The 20,116-nt window shown below is 45.9% G+C and overlaps 1 protein-coding gene across 1 annotated transcript; it reads left to right on the top strand.

Moving 5' to 3' along the window:
- The first annotated feature begins 304 nt into the window (after positions 1–304).
- Positions 305–18,291, top strand: fam110d (family with sequence similarity 110 member D). The gene is made up of 2 exons (XM_084335671.1): positions 305–433; positions 14,433–18,291. Exon 2 carries the CDS (start codon positions 15,198–15,200, stop codon positions 16,548–16,550), a length of 1,353 nt encoding a protein of 450 aa, XP_084191797.1. The 5' UTR covers positions 305–433; positions 14,433–15,197; the 3' UTR covers positions 16,551–18,291.
- Positions 18,292–20,116: the final 1,825 nt, after the last annotated feature.

Below are 20,116 nucleotides of genomic sequence, written 5' to 3'. Positions count from 1 at the left end.
AAAGGCTGACTGATTAAGCTGCTCGTTCGTTTTAATCACTGGTTTAAGGCTTTGAATAGAAACTGGCATTTCTTAAATCGACGTGAATAAAAATAGACTGACCCACAGCCCCCCTCCCCTCCCCCTACATTCACCCCACATAAACTACACAGGAGTCGGTTTACATAGCGCCATACCTGCCCAGTGCCCACCCCCCATTGTGGTGGAGAAGTCGGGAGGGACTACCCCATCCCGCTGCTGCACAGTTCATCGTCCCACAGTGAGTGTGCTGGCAGTCAGCGCAGAGAGACGCACCGTCCCGTCAGTTCGCCTGTGCAAGTGTGCAGTTATAGCGGAACAACAACGAGCACACAGGCTGTCCTCACAACATCAAAGGATTTGAAAGACCAGAGTGAATGAAAACGACCGTCTCTTGCATGCGGCACACGGCAAGGTAAGCATATGATACAAGTACATTTCAAGTGATAACCCGGTGTCTAAAGTTGCTATTTTTGCGTTGTAGACTGTTGTCGATCAATAATGGACTATCATTTTGTGATTTAGGCTAGTACTGTCCACACAGACAGTAGTTTAAGTTCGATAGTTCAGTTGGGTATATTGGCTCGATTTGGGGAGGATATTAGAGCTATTGCTTGTTATGCATGTGTTCTGCATTCTATTCTCAAAATAATGCAGTATTTTGCGCAAATCAAAAGCACAGGTGAGGTCTATTGGCTGATCATTGGCTGGTCTATTGGTAAATGTAATAAGGTTGTGACATGTATGGCTGTTGTCTTTTTTTCTTTAAATATATTTATTATTTAGCTAATTTATATTCCTAATGTCATGAGCAGTTTGGTTCAGACATAGCTGGTGCCACATGATATCATAATGGTGTGTTTATAGACATAGCAAAATGCTAGTTGGAAATATAATTTGTAACTTGACGTTTAAATTGTAACGCCAGGCTATGGTTGTCCCATAATCAACACTGCACAAGACATAAACGGATAGCTCTGGTGGCTTTGGCGACGGTGAACTTTCATCGACTAAAATTGTTTGAGAAGTTGACACGCGCGGTAATTCATCATCTGACATGTAAATCTATGAGGGCAGAGGGCCTCTGCTTAGCTCACCCCTGTGGTGTTCCAGTCGTTCATAACGGGAGGGGGGGGGTAAACGTTTCCCGCTGTGTCACAGCGGCTGTGATTGACCATCCGCGGTGCATGGTCTGATTGGACAAGATTAATTTCACCGGGGGCAAAAAGGTTATCCCATAATTAGTCTACGTTCATGTAAATATTTACATCTGGAGAGAATCAAGGAAATCATGGCCCAAAGCCCTGTAATTTTGAATTGAGTGAAACTGTTTCTTCTAACATTCAGGCCTATAATGCAAATGTAATACATGGTACTGTGACTCATTAGGCTGAGGCAACATTGCAGACTACATTTGGCACCTGATAACGCAACCCTGTTATATTAGGTTCTCAAACTTTTTCATGTCAAGGACCCCCAAATTGACAAACATTTGACTACATTTGATGATATTTCATTCCAGGGTCCGCCGTCTGATAAGATGTTTGTTTTTATATATTAATATTATAGATCATTACTGTTGATATGCCGTAGGTGGAGTGATGACAAAAGAGAGAAACCTATAGTCACACTGTATTCATTGTAAATAATAGTCATACATTCTTGTAAACGAGATAATATGGTGAGATATAATTATTCTTGAGGGGGGGGCTTTAATGGTCCCAGGGACTCTCAGGACCCCACTTTGAAAACAGCTGGGCTGAGGAGATGCATTAAGGAAGTAGGCCTAGTTACTTACCGTGCAAGACAACTGTTACCTGATACTTCAGAACCCAACAAAAGCAACAGAGGACCTAAACCTTATGGGTCTTTAAGAGGTCATTATGCGATCCACCCATTCTAAAAGGGGAGAAACTCTCATTATTGTCCCTGACAGGGAGACATGGTCACAGCTCCGGGGGGGGGGGGGGGGGGGGGGGGGGGGGGGCGACCTGATGTCTGTGGACGGAGAGACTCTGGCTGGTCAGGGGGGTCAGGGGTGTAAGCATCAGAACCAGACCAAACAGCCAGGCGAGCAAACCAAACATGTCTTTCAACCACAAACAGTCTGAGCTTGATAGGTGATCACCATGTTTTTCATGTTGCCCCCCCTCCCCCCATTTTTGTAGCTGCAGTATTTTGAGTCACACTCTGGGTTGCGGAATTACTCATTTAGTTTTGACCGAGAGAATGTGCTCGATGCAGATTATGCTGTATAATGCATTAGTGGTGATGATCATTTATTCATAAGACCGCATTTTGCATTTAGTGAACTGCAGATCTTTCAATGAAATTTCCAGCATACAATCCTGAGTGATTTCAGTAGGGAGAAACAACAGACCTCAGCATCAATGTGTACAGTCACTCACTATAATGAGTACTTCTTAATTCTCCATGCTTCATACTATTTGTATGCAATTTTCAGTATGTGAGCCATTAGTGTGCAAATGCTGTACGTAAAAGAGATTTCTTTCTATGAATACTAAAAAGACCAACATTTGAAGTGTGTAGTGGATGGTTGCTAGATTGTTTCAATCTCACAATTATTTGCGCCAGGTCACTTCCCATCTTATTTCCATTTCCAGGTCAGCATAAATTTCCAAAACAAATGCATGTACAATAACAACATGTTCACCACCGAAGCATCATTTGTGTGTTTTCTTTTGGCAAAACTGACAATATACCCTCCTGACTGCACACTGCACAGCTAGCACCTCCTGTTAGCACAGCTAGTGGAAACAGCTGTAAGTGAACTTCCTCGTTCCTCCTATGTTGTATCACACACATTGCACTCCATGTACTGAGCAGTCAGCTCCAACAGTATGTAGTATGATGTACATACTTTTATGTATGTAATACATACAAGGAATTTGGATGTAGCTAGTCTCACTTAAATAAGACGTATCATTGGCCCTAGAGATGAGCGGAGACGAGGTAGTACGCTGCGTTTTGGAGCGGAAGGTTTACACCCATCGAAATGCTGTCATTAATTATGATTTTGTTTTCATTGGGAGGTTGTAGCCTAACCCACGGACGTGACTTGGTTTGTATCACTTCAAAGCTGATTATGAGTCACCAGGTCATAAATCACAACACCTTCAATTGTCAGCTCGCTCATCTTACTTGTACTACTCAGACGATGCAGGGAAACGGCACAGCACTACCCACAGTACACCCACCGACCAGAAAAATTACAGTTCGGAGCAGTTATAAACATCTGTAACCCCCTTTCCCCCTGCTCGCTTCATATGGCAGTGTGCTAATTTCCCAGCTGTAATAAGGGCTGTTTGTGTGTTTGATGCTGATCCCAGTGGAGCAGACAGGACTACTTCCTCTCGTCTCAGCGCACGAGGCCCAGGGGCACCGGAACAAAGCAGCCTGGCCACAGCGCCCCCCCCCCCCCCCCCCCCCCCCCCCCCCCTGCCTGTCTGGGCTGTTGACAGGAGCCCTGACATCATTACCATGACTAAATGAAAAGTAATATAGGCCACGCCACCCCATTTAACAAGGCTTCATATCAGCATCCATGACAGTGGTGGAATTTGGGTGAATTACCAATGCAAAGAGTCTCTACCTCTGGGGACCCTTTTGGTTGTGTGTGTACCACATGCACATACAAGCAAGCACATGCACATGCACAAACTATATTATTGGTATGCTCCACTGTTGGTCAAGGGACTGAACATTTTTACGAGATACACTGGTAGTCTTCTCTCGATCATTTTCTCATTACACTCTCATTACAGTCTGGTTACAGTCTGGTTACAGTCGGGTTTGACCCACCGCCACATCACTGTTGACTGGCGGTGAATGAGCGGAAGCCACAGGACCTTTCATGGTTTTTACTTCACAATGGGCCACTCATGTGTTTCTTATCGCTTAAAGTTCACCCAGACCGCGTTCACATTTAAAGGAATTCCTTGCTTCTTTTCCATTAACAGCTCGGTCTCGAAAAACAATCATTTCCCAAAGAGGAGCGTCTAAACATTTTGTTTAGTTCAAAATCCTTTGTCGTGTCGCATGGTTGCATTGTAAAGGCCCCCTAGTTACAGCGGGAATCTCACATTTCTAATTAGAGGGGAAAGGGGACTTGTCAGTGACATCATCAACCTTTCCCCCGGCTCTAGGTTAGGTGTGTTTGTGTGTGTGGAGGAGAGTGAGTGTCAGCTGGTTTTAGAGATTTGACAAGCACAACACGCCTTCCTTCACGCAAACTGTCGGGACGAAAGCATATAATTTGTCTTTATTGCTCCTGTTCCCCGGGTCGAGGTCATTGTGCCCCATGGTCTGCGTGGGAACTTCCTCAGCAACAGTTTTAAGGAACAATAGTTTGAAAAAAGGAGGAAGAATTAGTCAAGAAACCTGCCCTTTGTCCTTTGTATCTTGAACCGGAAAAAAACGGTATTTGCAGGTTTAATCTTTCTCATGGTTTTATAACGCTGAAATCTCTCTCTCCTCACGAATTGGATCAACGCTATTAGCTCACAGAGCCCAGATGTTTACCAACACGTTCATATCTGCATCTGAGGACCCTGAAGGATATCACCATTGCGACCGATCCTGTAATTTTTCGGCACCCACTTTCATCTCTCTGTTGTTACATCACATCGACCCCCCCGTCCCCCGTCAGCCCTCATATAAGTCAATACATAATTCATTCTGTGTAACTAAACCATGAAAGATGGCTCTGACATCTCTCCATCTCCTTCCAGTCCCCAGTGAGCTGGTGACAGCTGTGAGAGCAGCCCTTCTCCCAACGCCTCTCACATCCATATAATTGTTCACAGTCCGACCAGGTGCCTCCATGGTTCCGCCACATCAGATCACACTCAACCTTACCTCCCGATGCCCACTCAGCCGCGAGCAAGATGACACAACCTAGAACCTTCCGTCCGCACAGTAGGGGTCCTACCGATGCAGCCTCCCCCGAGATCCACCAGAGTTTGTCTCCCCCTTCCAGATGCATGGTGATTCTGAGTGGGGTGGTGGAGGTTCTGTGGCACTTGGGGCCTGTTTGTGGAGAAGCCGGATGACCAAGTTGGTAATGAGAGAAGACAGGTGACGGGTTCAGTTGAGGTGACTCACTAAAGGGTATTATGGCAAGGAGTGAAAAGAGCTTGTAATGGGTCTGAGTTTGAGACGTTTGAACACTCATCTAGTTTTCCCCATGGTTGAGTCTTTTCTTTAAGTCGGAAGGATTAGGAAAATGTGGGTTAGGTTTAGTTGAGTTTGAAAAGTGTTAGTGTGTGTGCCTGTGTCTGTGTGTGTATTCCAGTTCCAGGACACATTATCAAGTATTTCTGTTGTACTCCACAGTGCCCCCCTCCCCCACCCCCTCTTTTGTTATTGGTACATCTGCCAATTTTAGCTAAACCTATTAAAGTCGGACTGAAATTCCATCTGTGGCACAGAAGGCACTGTCAACAGCTTTGCCAACTGCCATATATTTGCTGCCATAATGCACAATTTCAGGCCACAGTTCATCCATAGCTGCATCATTAGCTAATCGATGCCGGTACAGTGAAAGTGGTGGTGAGTGTGTTTTGACACAGTAGGGGGGGCGGTTGCATGGAGGTCTGGCAGTGTCATGACAGATGCCCCAGTGTTTAGAGATGGGACGGGCCTCCAGGCAACCCCTGACCAACCCCCAACCAACCCTCCTCCGTCTTGAGTCGGTGACAACACTTTAACTGCTCCCACAACACGTGGGTGACATCGTAACAACGGCAACATGTGTTCGGGAACAGCCCCAACAGACGTTGTCGTGTCGATGTCCTTTTGGCACCTTAGGTTATTGACGGTTTGGTTTACTCAGATGTCGCTGCTACCCAGGTTTGTTTGACACAAACTTTTTGGTCAATAGTAGTACCAATATATACTTTACTTCTCCCCTTCAAGAAAAGAAAATGTGTCCGCTCTCCAGAAAGAGCCCTCCTTTTAGAGCCTTCGAACCAGCCGAGAACTTAATGAGGGTTCACTGTGTAAGACTCCTGGAGATGTAGGGATGGGGCCCAGATTTATGTGTGTGTATATTATTGTATATACAATCCCGGTAGGGTGTTTCAGAGGGGGGATCTCCGTTACCCTTAGTTGCAGAGTTGAATTCCCACTTCGAGACACACTGTAGGCCTGTGCTGCTTGTATTGCTAGTCACATAGCCGGCCCTAAGTCAAGCTGGCGTGCGGAGGCACACCAGTGGTTTTCATAATTAACAGAATAAAACTGTCCTTTATCTGGCGTGCTTGGCTCAGATGTCTACACAGTCTCATATACAGTGCACACAAGTGTGTGTGTGCGTGCACATGCGTGTGTGTGTGTGTATGTGTGTGCGTACCCACTATCAAAACAATCTCCAGACGGTGTACCCTCTCCACACACGCACGGCAATTCCTCCCATCGCCCCTCAGAAGACTTTCTTGGATCCACCGCTGCATTCCCTGCGTGTTTTCCACCGGGGACGGGTTTATGCGCAGCTTTTACAATTATATTTTCTGTAGACTTTCTTTTCTGAGAGGATCCCAGTGTACTGTACATCACACCCCCCCTCAATGCATGAGCTCACCCTTCATTAGTTCAGTCATCGGCGGCGAGGTATCACAGCGCAGGCTTAACATTCCTGCACAGAGTGCTGGACAGGGAGACTGGATAGTGGATCAGGTGTCTCTGCCTGTTACAGCGTGGATCATGAGCGAGGCTGGCAGCGCATCTGCTCGTTGCCTCTGGACTCCAGAGATTTAGAGGATTCGTGTCTCCAGACACGGATAAACTTGTGGAATAATCCGATGATACGAAAAGCGCAAATTCTATGGATAGGTTATTAACTCACAGCCCTGAACTAAATAGAAGTTGGAGGTCCTTCAGTATGGATTTGAGTATTTGGGAGGACATGGTTGGATGGTTTGTGTGGAAATAATGATGTGTTTTCAGGTCAGAGAGAGCGCATGTAGGTTGTATTGGGGTATGCAAAGTGGTAGTAGGCGAAGCTTGTGCTCAATGCTTTAAAACGTGTAGCTCACAAAGTAAATAGTGAGTCATTGGCCAATGCTCTCTATTTATCAGCTTAAACAGCACTGGTCCAGGTCCCTACAGTTTAGGGGGGAAAAGGGAGCTTGCATGGTTGGTTGATAAAAGTAAGAATAATGGTGAACATTTTATCTCAACAGTCTCTTATCTTTATTAGCATTGCATGGGCGTTAGAGTTGATAAAGGCTTGACTGTAGGGATGGTTGGCTGAATTACAATCTCACATGACTTCTTGGTGATATGATGATTATTATTTTAATTATTAGCTCAGCTTAGAGGAATATGGTCGTGTGACATGCAGCCACAACTGTACTAAAGGTTTTTGATCATTTTGAGCATAACAGTCAAGCTACCTTTGGCCGTTAATTGCTTTTCGCCCCTTGAATATGATTGCATTAGCAAATTCTGACAAGCACTTTATCAATGCATTACCATATCTTATTGCTGTCATCTTCATTCTCCACAACTGCGTAGACCTTGTATCTTGGTCTCCAGCACTCAGCTGTTTAGCCATTATTAGCTTCCAATGACAAAAGAGCCCCAGCGGTGAGTTAAGAGGCTATCTTGTCTTTTTTATGACCGTGGGGAGGTCTACCAGCCCTTCTGACCCACTGCCACGTTACATGCATGTGGAGGAGACCTAGGCAGCCTTCCCACCCGTAGATCAAGGGACTAATGCTGCTCAGGGCCTCACAATAGTAAAGGGATTTATGATTGTCCTTCTGGCCTTGTCTGTGGTGGGTATGTTAGCGTGTTGTCTTTGGTGGGTATGTTAGCGTGTTGTCTTTGGTGGGTATGTTAGCGTGTTGTCTTTGGTGGGTATGTTAGCTTGTTGTCTTTGGTGGTACTGGGTATGTTAGTGTGTTGTCTTTGTTGGGTATGTTAGCGTGTTGTCTTTAGTGGGTATGTTAGCGTGTTGTCTTTGGTGGGTATGTTAGCGTGTTGTCTTTGGTGGGTATAGCATGTTGTCTTTGGTGGGTATGTTAGCTTGTTGTCTTTGGTGGTACTGGGTATGTTAGCGTGTTGTCTTTGGTGGGTATGTTAGCTTGTTGTCTTTGGTGGGTATGTAAGCTTGTTGTCTTTGGTGGGTATGTTAGCGTGTTGTCTTTGGTGGGTATGTTAGCTTGTTGTCTTTCGTGGGTATGTTAGCGTGTTGTCTTTGGTGGGTATGTTAGCGTGTTGTCTTTGTTGGGTATGTTAGCGTGTTGTCTTTGGTGGGTATGTTAGCGTGTTGTCTTTGGTGGGTATGTTAGTGTGTTGTCTTTGGTGGGTATGTTAGCGTGTTGTCTTTGGTGGGTATGTTAGCGCATTATCTTTGGTGGGTATGTTAGCGTGTTGTCTTTGGTGGGTATGTTAGCGTGTTGTCTTTGGTGGGTATGTTAGCGCGTTGTCTTTGGTGGGTATGTTAGCGTGTTGTCTTTGGTGGGTATGTTAGCGTGTTGTCTTTGGTGGGTATGTTAGCGTGTTGTCTTTGGTGGGTATGTTAGCGTGTTGTCTTTGGTGGGTATGTTAGCGTGTTGTCTTTGGTGGGTATGTTAGCGTGTTGTCTTTGGTGGGTATGTTAGCGTGTTGTCTTTGGTGGGTATGTTAGCGTGTTGTCTTTGGTGGGTATGTTAGTGTGTTGTCTTTGGTGGGTATGTTAGCGTGTTGTCTTTGGTGGGTATGTTAGCATTTTGGTCCTGTGGCTACATCTCTTATATTTAACTGTTTTCTTTTATCCTCCCTCTCTCTCTCTCTCCCTCCCTGACTAATGGGACAGAGTGACCAGGTCTTATCTTCAGAGCCAGAGGAGGGCCGCATTAATAATGTCTCTGCTCTGAGAATTAGAAGAAGACCGCCATCTATTCTTTGCCCGGTCTATTCAACAGGCCTTCTTGAGGTCTGGTTAATGACCGAACGGGATGAAGTCATTAATTGTTGACCATTAGCATCCGTTAGCTTCACATTCACATGCGGTGACTTCAGGGAATTGAAAAGTGTGCTTAAATCCCAATGAGGTGTGGTTAAAGTTTGAACATTGAGACAATCTGAGTCCAACTGTGATGTCAAAGACGTCATTCATTAAGAGACACGGCAGATGTTTTTTAGTGTAGAGACAAGGTGATGTTAAAGGAGACAGAGAGAAAAGAGGAGAACGGAAGGATGGAGAGATGACCAATTTGGTTCTTTAGTTCACAGCAGATGTCTCACATCAGTCAAAAGATTGATTTGACAGGTAAGGGAGTTGGAACACATTCTGAAGTGCTTCAAAGGTGGTCCTTGTGAATTTATTATCCCCTTATCTTGTGTTTACCTGGTTGAATAAATATTTCACAGTGAAAACATACTCTAAACCTTTTTGATATGAAGGCCAGCTGGCTTTATTTGGATACGCCCCGGCTAGCTTAGATCAAGCTACACTTCTGCAGGCAGTTGAGAAAGCTCTCCTGAAACAAACAAGTACTTCCTGGTTTTTCCCTCTACCCTCATTCCGGGGCACCGGCACGTTCACATTAGAAACATGAGCAGAACTCCTGGCGTTCACCCTCTGGTGTAGCCAGGGTCTGCCAGCGTTTTCCCATAACAAAACTGGAAAACCCCAACATTTAAAATGCGTATAAATCAGGCGACAGGTCTGTGGTCAGGGGGCTCTCGGCTGTCCTGATCATGGGTCCTGATGGGTCCTGATGCAGCGTGACAGAAAACACCTGGCTCCTCTTTGGCTGCATGGGGTGTCTGCTTAAGGGGCTGGTTACACGAGCCGGATACGGAGCCGTTGTTGCTCAACGCCCATGCAGTAGAGACCTGCACGGTTATTTCCAGTGTTTACAGCAGAGCTGTCCCGAGTAGCTGCAGCTACCATGTGTTGTCAAGTTATTGTTATAAGGAGCCCAGTCCAAGCTACAACAGTCTGCATTCCTTTAACAATTGTTTGTATTTAGCCGTATTGTATTGTACCCATTCTGCAATCTGTTAAATAAAGTTTACATCCATTCATTCTGCTAGCATTAACGTTACCAAGCTGCTAGCCACAATGCTATACTGTTGTACTGGCATATTCCATTCACGTTAGCATGTAGGTAACAACATCGGAGATCTTTTCGTGAGACTAAACTATCCGCTCTTGGTGGTAAATTGTGTTGATGTTAGTTTTGTTTCATCAACAAATGAGGCAGAACACATAGTGAATGTATCCGTTTTGTTTATTGCACTTTTATTGCACTTTCTTTGATGAAAAATAAATGCTACGTTGGCTAAATGGCTCACGCGAGGCATTTAAAGATGGTGGTTTGTTGTTTTTTTGCAGGAAGTGTAAAACTTTTGTAAAACATTAAACTTTTCTGATTGGTTGAAAATTGCCTTCATAATAAGATAAGATATTCCTTTATTGATCCCCTTGGGGAAATTCAGGCATCATAGCAGCATGGGGGGGAGGGGGGAGGGGTACAGGTAGTAAAACAACACAGTATACAGGTAGTAAAGGACAACACAGGCAGTGTAAACAAATTGATCAATATGGTCAATATAATTTACTATCTGACTAGCTGAGGAATATTCACATTATTCACAGTGTCACATAAGGTGCAGTATGCATGAGGTAGTGTTATAATTTACTATCTACTGAGTATACATTAATCAAAGTACCAGGGTAGTCTACGTTGTCCCCCTTGGGTTCCTATAAGTCCCAGGTCAATGTCTGGTAGCAGTCGCTGTCGCTGCCCCCTGTTGTGGGGCCTGGAGGCTGCTAGTCGCTGCCCACTGTTGTGGAGCCTGATGGCCGCTGGTATGAAGGACTGTCCGAGGCGGTTAGTTGAGTGTCGGGGGGGAATGAGTCTGTGGCTGAACGAGCTTCTCATCTTGACTAGCTCGTCGTAGAGGGGGTGGTAGGGGTTCTCCATGATGGCATCCAGCTTCCTTATCATCCCCCTCTCTACCATCACCTCAAGTCTAGGTAGCTCGACTCCCACCACGGAGCTAGCCTTCCTCACCAGCTTGTTGAGCTTGTTGGTGTCCCTTGAGTTGATGTAGCCTCCCCAGCATGCCACAGCATGTTCGCCACCTACTGCCACCTACTGCTTTGGCATTGTACTACATCACTGTGCTCAGGAGGCAAAACCAATGTCTAACTTGCCTGCCATTACGTTGCGTTCTGAAAAGCGAAACTGACCCTGACAACAAAACGAAAACTGGCCATTAGTGTAACCGTTTCAGTCTTCCGTCAGTTTCACAGAGAGAGGATAGTAGGGGGCAGAGAGAGAGAGAGAGAGAGAGAGAGAGAGAGAGAGAGAGAGAGAGAGAGAGAGAGAGAGAGAGAGAGAGAGAGAGAGAGAGAGAGAGAGAGAGAGTAATAGCTACCCGCTGAGAGGGACAAGAGCAGAGGCGGGGCAATTGGAGGGAGCGGTCACAGGCTTATCAAAGGAAAGGATCACAGTAGAAGGTGCTGGGTACTAATTTGACTCATTATGGTCAATGGGACTAATGGTTGCCTATTGTTCCTGTGTAAATCTATGTTGAGTCACCCACCTGGTGTGTGTGTGTGTGCACGTGTGTCCTTTTATGACGAGAGCAGCGGTGTGAATTTTACTGTCAAACTTGACCCTTTCATTGTAAATCTATGCTTAAATCCCTGCAGTATTTCCTCCCTGGTACTCCCTTTTATCCATCAAATCCTTGTGCAAATCCAGAAGAGATATGAAAACACTTCCACACAGAAACCCCTGGTTCTCTATGTTTTTTTTAGCAATGTTCCCTATTGAGACATAGTGATTCCCGAACAACCGGCGGCTCGTTGTGATTCACATTGATCTATGCGTCGCTGTGTGCGACAGTGCTCTGGGCGAGAAATAACCTCTGAAAGCAGAAAGCGTCCGGCTCGCTTCAAATCCTTAATGTCACATTGAATGAGTACAAACAAGCGTTATATGAGTGCGGCAAAGGACACTCTGTCTCTGACACAATCTGTCCTTCGCCCAGTCTACGGTTGTTTTTATCAGCAGATGGTGCATTCAATGTTATGATGGAGTAATTGCATAGCCATAAGTAACTGTCCCGTGTTTGTTTCATTATTTGGCATACTTACACAAATAGACAGACATAGGCCCGACGTAACTCCCCCAACAAAGGAAAGCCCTTATCGGGATTAATGGTTTAGTTTAGGCTAGAATGGCGCTAATCCCTCTCAACGCTTCAGTAGCATTAGCATGCCACCTTGAGGTAAACTCAGACGGGGGGAACATATTGTTCCCGGAAGAGAAGTGGCTAATAAATACTATATGGGGAACACCCCAACCCCAAGCCTTCACCTCAACCCCTACCCTCAGTTCCGCTTGATTTTTCCACTCACGACTTCCGCCCTCCCCCACCCCCCCACAGTCTAGCCCCCCACCCTCCCCATCCACACCTGTTGCAAGACATTTCTCCGGGAACTTTTCCTAAACAATGGCTGTCTTTCCCGGGCGGAGGCTACCTGACATCTGGAAAGTGTAGCAGTAGACTACCCCCCCCCCCACACACACACACACACTGAATTTATGGTGGGCCCTGTGACTGAGAGAAGGTACTCCATAACAAGTTACTAAGTGACCCTCTAATGTCTCATTGTCTGTACTTAGCTGTATTGCAAATTTGCGTGACTTTGGTGACCAAGGACATTGTTCTAATCTGGTTGTATTGGACCCCCAAGCTATAGTTTCTTTCTGGAAGGTGATGGATTTGCTTGGCATGCTCGCCAGTGTTTTTTCATCTACTTCTATGTTACGTTACACCACTTAATATTCCACGACTGACAGATAGCTTATATTACAACAGCGAGTGCTTGACCATGTAGGACAGCTGCCACTATTAATGGTGTGTCGGACAGCTCGGATTCATCCTAAAGCCAGAGACACAGGTCCTTTTCCTGCCAAAGGAGGTCAGTCATTGTTTTCCAACGGAAGGGCTAAAATAGCATTTGGTAGATATTCTAAAGCAGGCCGTAGGCGACCGTTAGAACAACAGTGTAGCTGCAGTCTCCAGCTGTCTGCCACAACAGCAGCAGCAGCACGTTTCTTTCCAGATGGACATTTGGAAGGGAGGTGGTAGCGGTTGTAGATGAAAAACAGACTCCACCTATGTCTCCAAGTTTCTGTAACAGCTTTGAGTTTAAAAAAAATGTGGTCTTTGTCTAGCTGCTCTACACATGGCAGCCTCTCACAACCTCCTGTTTTTAACGCCTATATAAAAGAAAAGGAGCAGAAAAAAAGGCCTGATTAAGACTGCAAACCAACTGTGCACACAAGTCGCTTTCATCTACCAGGCAGGGCCTTATTGCCTTGTGCTGACACACACACACACACACACACACACGCACAAGCACGCACATGCACACGCACACACACACACGCGCACACACACACACAAATGCAAGAGCACACATGTGTATGGATATAAACACACACACACACACATTATGCATACGGGCACACGTGTACACACACATACTAGAATGTGTATGTACAAACACAGACATATGCACACTGACACATGTACTACAAACCCATGCACATACGCACACAGACATGATAACTGTGGTTGGATGTTTTCCAGCTATAAATACTGCCTGTGCGCCTCCTTGGGTAGAGCCTATCCCATTATAGGCACATGCGGCATCCCTCCTCCCCTCCCCACTCCCTCGTAGTTGTAGCCTAAAAATAAAATAAAATAAAGAAAAAAATGCTTTCTATTTCTATTCAACACACACACACACACACACACACACTGGCAGTTTAACAGGGCTATGCGCTACCTTGGGTTTAAATTTGAATTGCTCTACTGCCGGGGCTTGTGTATTTAAAAGGACAAGCTGTTATGGCCAGTGTGAAGAGTTATTACCTTGGAACTGTACTCCATTAGTTTATTTAAGCATTTTTTTTATAAGTTGTTTAAATATTAATGGTCCTCATCTAGTATTCAGTGATGTTAAGGAATGCAAATGTACTATGTGTGAACCTGTGAAACTCACAGCATGCTTATGTGATGTCGTGATGGTGCCACTTTCCTGTCAGGTACCACTAGCTTTAAGTCTCACAGGTGTGCCTGTGAATTAATTTACCTTATGTGCACTTTTGAAATGTCTTAGAAGTAAGGGTTCAATGTCAGGGCAAAATCTAAAGGTTTCTGTTTGAGAAAGACGTGGCATGTCTTTCCCACAGGACTTGTCTTTGCCTAGCTCTTCTCTCAGACCCCCCCCCCCCAGCCTTTATAGAAATATGTTCAACCTTAGTTGTGCTTAGAGACCACTATCCTCTCTGCCATCTGGTCTCTCTGCTGCCTTCCCTGGCGAACCAGGAGTCCAGACTAAAAACCCCCTTTTTCTCTTTCTTTCTGTTTCTCAGGTCCCTTGGGTGCACATGAGGTGAGAACAAGGACAAGACCTCCTTCTCCCCATCCGTCCATCAACCTCCCAAGTGCCACTGGTGCCGGCCGCACTCAGGTCACCTCAACCATGGCGGGCGCCGCACAATAAAAGTCTCAATCCGGCATCCCTCAGGCCGCCTGCACAAAGCAAATATTTGAGGCCATTATATCCGAGGGCAGCTGTCACCGAAAGGATCACCAGAGAAGTAGTGTTGCTGGGGAGGGGGGGAGAGACGAAAAGACGAGAGGAAACATAGATGAAAAGACGGGAGGAAAAAGTAACCCTTTCAAAGTGAACCCTCCCTGCTATTTCTGCTGTGCTGTGGGCAGGGAGCGTCTCATTTGGGAGTGCTCTTGGCCGCTGGAAAAAGGATTTCCCTGCGCCCTGCCCGCCTATCCAAATGCCTGTGTAAATACTGGATAGAGATATCAATTTGTCTGGGCTCTAACACTACCCAACAAAGAGTCTGTAAGCTATCTATAGCAAATTTCACAACAAACTGGGCCTCTGTGGTCTCTGAGACTGCTACCTATCTATTACCTCCTCAGGGGAGATTTAAGAACTGTGAGAATAAGAATGGGAGCAGCTATAATTCATTTCCATAGCTGAAAGGCTATCCAAAAAGTTCCCTCTCTGCTTGGAAGTTTTACGCGACTCCCAGGGGGACACCTTTCTCCACAAGAGCTGGGCAGCCATTTTAGGGTTGCAGTTTTGATGTCTTTACCCAGTTGGGCAAAGCAACATGAAGCCACTGACACCTATTGGATCCCCCTCTCCTCTGAGGCTCCTCAACAAAGGTCCAGACTACCTGCGTAGGCAGATCGATGGCGGGGGCCAAGGGCGCTTCATCAGTGCCGTGGAGAGGCTGGAGGCAGACAAAGCTAAATATGTTAAGAGCCAGCATGTCATCAACACTAAGCAGGAACCCGTATTGGTGCCCTGTGCCACCCCACCACCACATCCCAGACGACCCCTGACTGTACCCACTTCCCTGACCCCTCGTCTCCCCTCTCGCCACGCCTCCAGCACCCCTTTCTCCACCCTCTCCGGCTCTCTGACCTCGCGAGATGAGAACGAGAACTATGATTCCAGAAAGGAGAACCGGCGCACCTCCACTGACGTCGAGGCGAATAACAACAGGAGCAACGCCAACAAGGTAATGCCTCCCAGTCCCAGGACCCCTCGCGCCGGTCTCCTGGTAGCGCCGCACAGCGCCCCCATCCTGCGGAGGAGCACGGGCAAACGCATGCTGCGGCCGGACTCCCTCGTCATCTACCGGCAGAAGAAGGAATGCAAGAGCCTGAACGGCGCTGTTGTGGTGGGGAACAGTAACGTGGAGGTGAAGGGGTACAGCTTCGTCCGCCGCCTCTTCCAGGGCTCCATGAGGGAGAAGAGTGGCGGAGGGGAGGGCGGGACCCAGAGGATGGTGATCAGCGAGGAGAAAGCTCCGTCTCGGGACGGAGACTCCCACATGTCCTGGACCAACGACAAAGACACCGTGGACGGGGGGCCGGGTAGCAGGAGGTCCAGTAAAACCGACAATGAGCGCTCTCAGGGGTCTATTCCCAGCCCCGGGTTCAGCTGTACACTTGAAAAGACTAAGAACGGATTTACAAACGGCACCGCTAATGGGATTAGTAACGGTGTAACCAACGGCAACGAATCGAGCGACCACGATGACGAGAACGACCCGTGGAAGAGAGTGCCGCCGCCACGCCGGAGGCGGTCACGGGAACTGCAGCGCTCCAAGTCGGACCTGCAACTGCGCTGCTCGGTAGCGTTGTCCGAACAGGAGCGTTTCTTTGACTACTGCGGGCTGGACGGGGACATGGTAGAACGGCTGGGCCGGGATAACTTCCTGTCCGGGGCCAGCTCCATAGACACACTCTCGTTGGCCCTCCGGAGCGTGGGAGGAGGCGGCGGATCGGAGCCCAGTGAGTTCTCCCGCCACTCGGGGGAGGGGTTGTTCCAGGAGGAGATTGCTGAGAAGATTCCCTCTGGCGTGTCGATCATTGAGAGAAATGCCCGCGTCATCAAGTGGCTTTACGGTTGTAAGAACGCTGCCCGCGAAGGGCCCAAAGAGTCAACCGTCTAGCCCCACCCCCTTTCTCTTACCCCCCCCCAGAGAGACTTATTGTTTCATGGAGAGAGGAGACTGTATATTGTACTGCACCCCTTTATCTCTGGTCAGATTGATATGCTGTATTTATAGATCCTATGGAAATGTATGAAGATATAATTATACCTTATTTCCAAGTGGAACCACCCCCGCCTCCCACCCCCCTAGCAAAGTGTTGCAGTGTCATTGTGAGTGTGTGGAATGGGAATGTCCAATATTCTGTCCACTATTGGCAGAACTGTATTGACTGAAATGGCTCTCATTAACCCACACTGTCACCACAAGGCACATACATGTGTGGGGGGAGAGGGTCATGCAGCACAGTGGATGCTGTATTTAGTGTCCTTGACACCAAACATAACCCAACACTCTCTCCAGATCTTTAGAATGGAAAACCACTAAGCTTTTTTTCTTCTTTTTACTGGAGAACCGTTGTGTGAGTGTGAAGTGAACCGTGAGTACCTCATTCCGAACTGTCCCAGTTTAGTTTGTGTGTTGCTTTTTATTATATATTTTCTTTCCTTAAACGCAGGCGTTGGAACAAACACGTGAGGCTGTTAATGCACTGAGCTGGACAGAAAGCTAGAGAGAGAGAGAGAGAGAGAGAGAGAATCAGCATTGACTTTTTTCAGGGACTCATCTCGTATACTGTAGAGCACTGAGCTTTACTCTTGAGGAGTGTGCGGATAGTGTAAAGATGAGGAACCAATCCGGGTCCTAGTCGTATCAGTCCTCTCAACGTTTCTTTGATTATCCACGCCTTGAAAGCGGGCTAATCTCTAGCACAGCAGCTACTGACCGTTAATCAGTTACACGCTCATATTGATTTTCCACAGTTAGCTAATGCTGGTTAACAGTGGACTCTTTGTTGCCTGTCGAATTAGTGTTTCTGTGTAAGCTATACTGTAGTGGCTCAGATGGGGTGACGCTGGGCTACTGCTGGTCATTTCCTAGAGAGCGACACTGGACTTTTTGCAAGCACAAAATATCCATTATGTGGGCATTTATATCCCACGAATAAAGTTGAATTTAGAGATGCATTTATGTCACAGATCAAATTATATCATGAACTATAAGATATCCACTTTGTGTAAAGGGACCATAATATTTCAGAATCATACTGTGGGATGTTCCCAGGGTGGTAAAGTACACGCCCCTGACAGTTTAGGGAGCGTCGTCCTGCCGAGGGAGTGATTCCAACCACCCCTCCTCTGGATACCCATAGATTCTACCTCACTTCATCAAGCCATTTGTGATTGCCTTCTTTATCTCCACGAAAAGGTCATTTCCATCAGTTGGCACAGGGGAAGATGCCACTGAAATATGAAGCGGAGGTTCCGCGTTGGTATGTATAGGTTAGAATGTGACCCAGAGGGAGTAAGAGAGAGGGGAGGGGGGCACGGGGTTAAGCGTTATTGGAGCGAAGGGCACGTGATATTCTAACATATAATAAATTAACACAACTTCCCATAGTGCTGTATTATGTTTTTATTTTTGTATGTAGTAGCATAGCACCCAAAACCCTGTCAGACCACCCGTCAAACTGGAACTGTTTAGAAATCTCTCAAAAAAATACTGGTCATTTGCATGTTTACAAAAGGGGCTCTGTAACATTCTCAATCTCTATTATGTTTTATTTTTCACGAGAGGTTTAGTTTTTAATTTTCCAAAGAGTTTTGTGTATGATGTACACAGAGAAATTACAAGAATAAATAAATATTTGTGGGAAGTCCTCTCTCTGCTGTGTTTTTATTTTTAATTGATGTTGGATGATGTAATTTACATGAACGGTAATTGAGTACCACAGATGAAGATCCATATAACTGTTTCAAGCTTTCCAGAGGAACAATGTTTTCAAACTTTTATCATCGAAGGACAGTAAGTTGGGAGTATTGTGTTGATTAAAGACAGTAGGGGTTGAGTACTTTTCTTGTGATATATCACATTCACACTCCCAGTGATTTGGAGTGACTTTATAACTTCAAATACTGTACATGCACTATCCAAAACATTTCAAAACTGAGTTATATGGTTCTCTACTGCAAGGTTATATTTGTATGTTTGCTGATACGAGCCACTGGACAGACTTATTTGAATGCTTTATATCCAAGCAATTTGGCATTTGCACAATTCCAAACAAATTCTAAATATTATTACATACAATCATTAGATGTAACATCTAAGACGGGGGAGGGGGTGTTTAACTGGTTCAAAACCGTTTGCTAACCTTTAAGGAGTAGCTTCCTAATCTTCAGAGAGGAACTCACTGACTGTTGTGATGTTGTTCTGTTCTTGACTCTTTTGTCATCTCCTTGCCAACATGCCACCGTGTCTCATCTTTCACATTACCTCAAGTGGCGCTGCTAATCCTTTTCTTTTTTCTTGTGCATTCCACTGTGTAGAGAGAGCACTTGAGTGAGTTGCAACAGGTTGTGTTTGCTGGCAACAGAGGGAGGAGTGTGTGTTGGCCCGTGCAGTGCTACATCTGTGGTCACATCGGACGCTACCTCCGCCCTGTCTAGTGTCCACTACTCAGGGTTGTAAAAAGTACCCAGAAATTATACTTAAGTGAAAGTATGGGTACCGTCTCAAAATCTGACTCAAGTAAACGTCAAGAGTATCTGGCTAGAAACACACTTGAGTAAAAGTAAAAACCTTTTTTCTGTCTATTCTTCTGATAGCAGGTGTTTAATCAAAGATCCCCGCTTTCTAGTCTTGCACAAGGACCAATCAGCATGGGTATGGGCGGGTTCATTTTCCATTGATGGGGATTTGATTGGCTGTTTTTAAATAAAGTGCGGCCGTAGGATTAATAAGTTAATAACGTTAACTTTAGTTCGGCCAGAGAGACAAATATACGAATTAAAATGGTTGGACCTGCGAGATTTGTACTTTGTACTTTGTAGGTCTGCATTGTAAGGAGTAAAAAGTATGTTTTTTTCTCTGAAATATAATTGAGTAAAAGTACAAGTATACAACTCTAATAATACTCGAGTAAAGTACAAATCCCCAAAAACAGTACTTAAGTATTGTAACAAAGTACAATTACTCAAGTACTTTACACCCCTGTCCACTCCTCCTGACTCACTCACTCTAGCCATAAATGTCATGTATGTTGTGTATGTCATAAATGTCTATATGAATTGAAAATGGGGGACCCTGATGTAAACAAGACAAACGTCTTTCTCAGGTCTGCATCCCCTTAACAATTGTATGTATTGAGCCGTACTGTATTGTACCCATTCTGCAATCTGTTAAATAAAGTTTTCATTCATTCATTCATTAGTGTCCACTACTGCTGCTCACTCCTCCTGACTCACTCACTCTAGTGTCCACTACTGCTGCTCACTCCTCCTGACTCACTCACTCTAGTGTCCACTACTGCTGCTCACTCCTCCTGACTCACTCACTCTAGTGTCCACTACTGCTGCTCACTCCTCCTGACTCACTCACTCTAGTGTCCACTACTGCTGCTCACTCCTCCTGACTCACTCACTCTAGTGTCCACTACTGCTGCTCACTCCTCCTGACTCACTCACTCT

Source organism: Notolepis coatsorum, assembly GCF_963971535.1.
Source record: "Notolepis coatsorum genome assembly, chromosome: 19".
Taxonomy (NCBI): domain Eukaryota; kingdom Metazoa; phylum Chordata; class Actinopteri; order Aulopiformes; family Paralepididae; genus Notolepis; species Notolepis coatsorum.
This window is presented reverse-complemented; position numbering and strand designations above follow the sequence as displayed.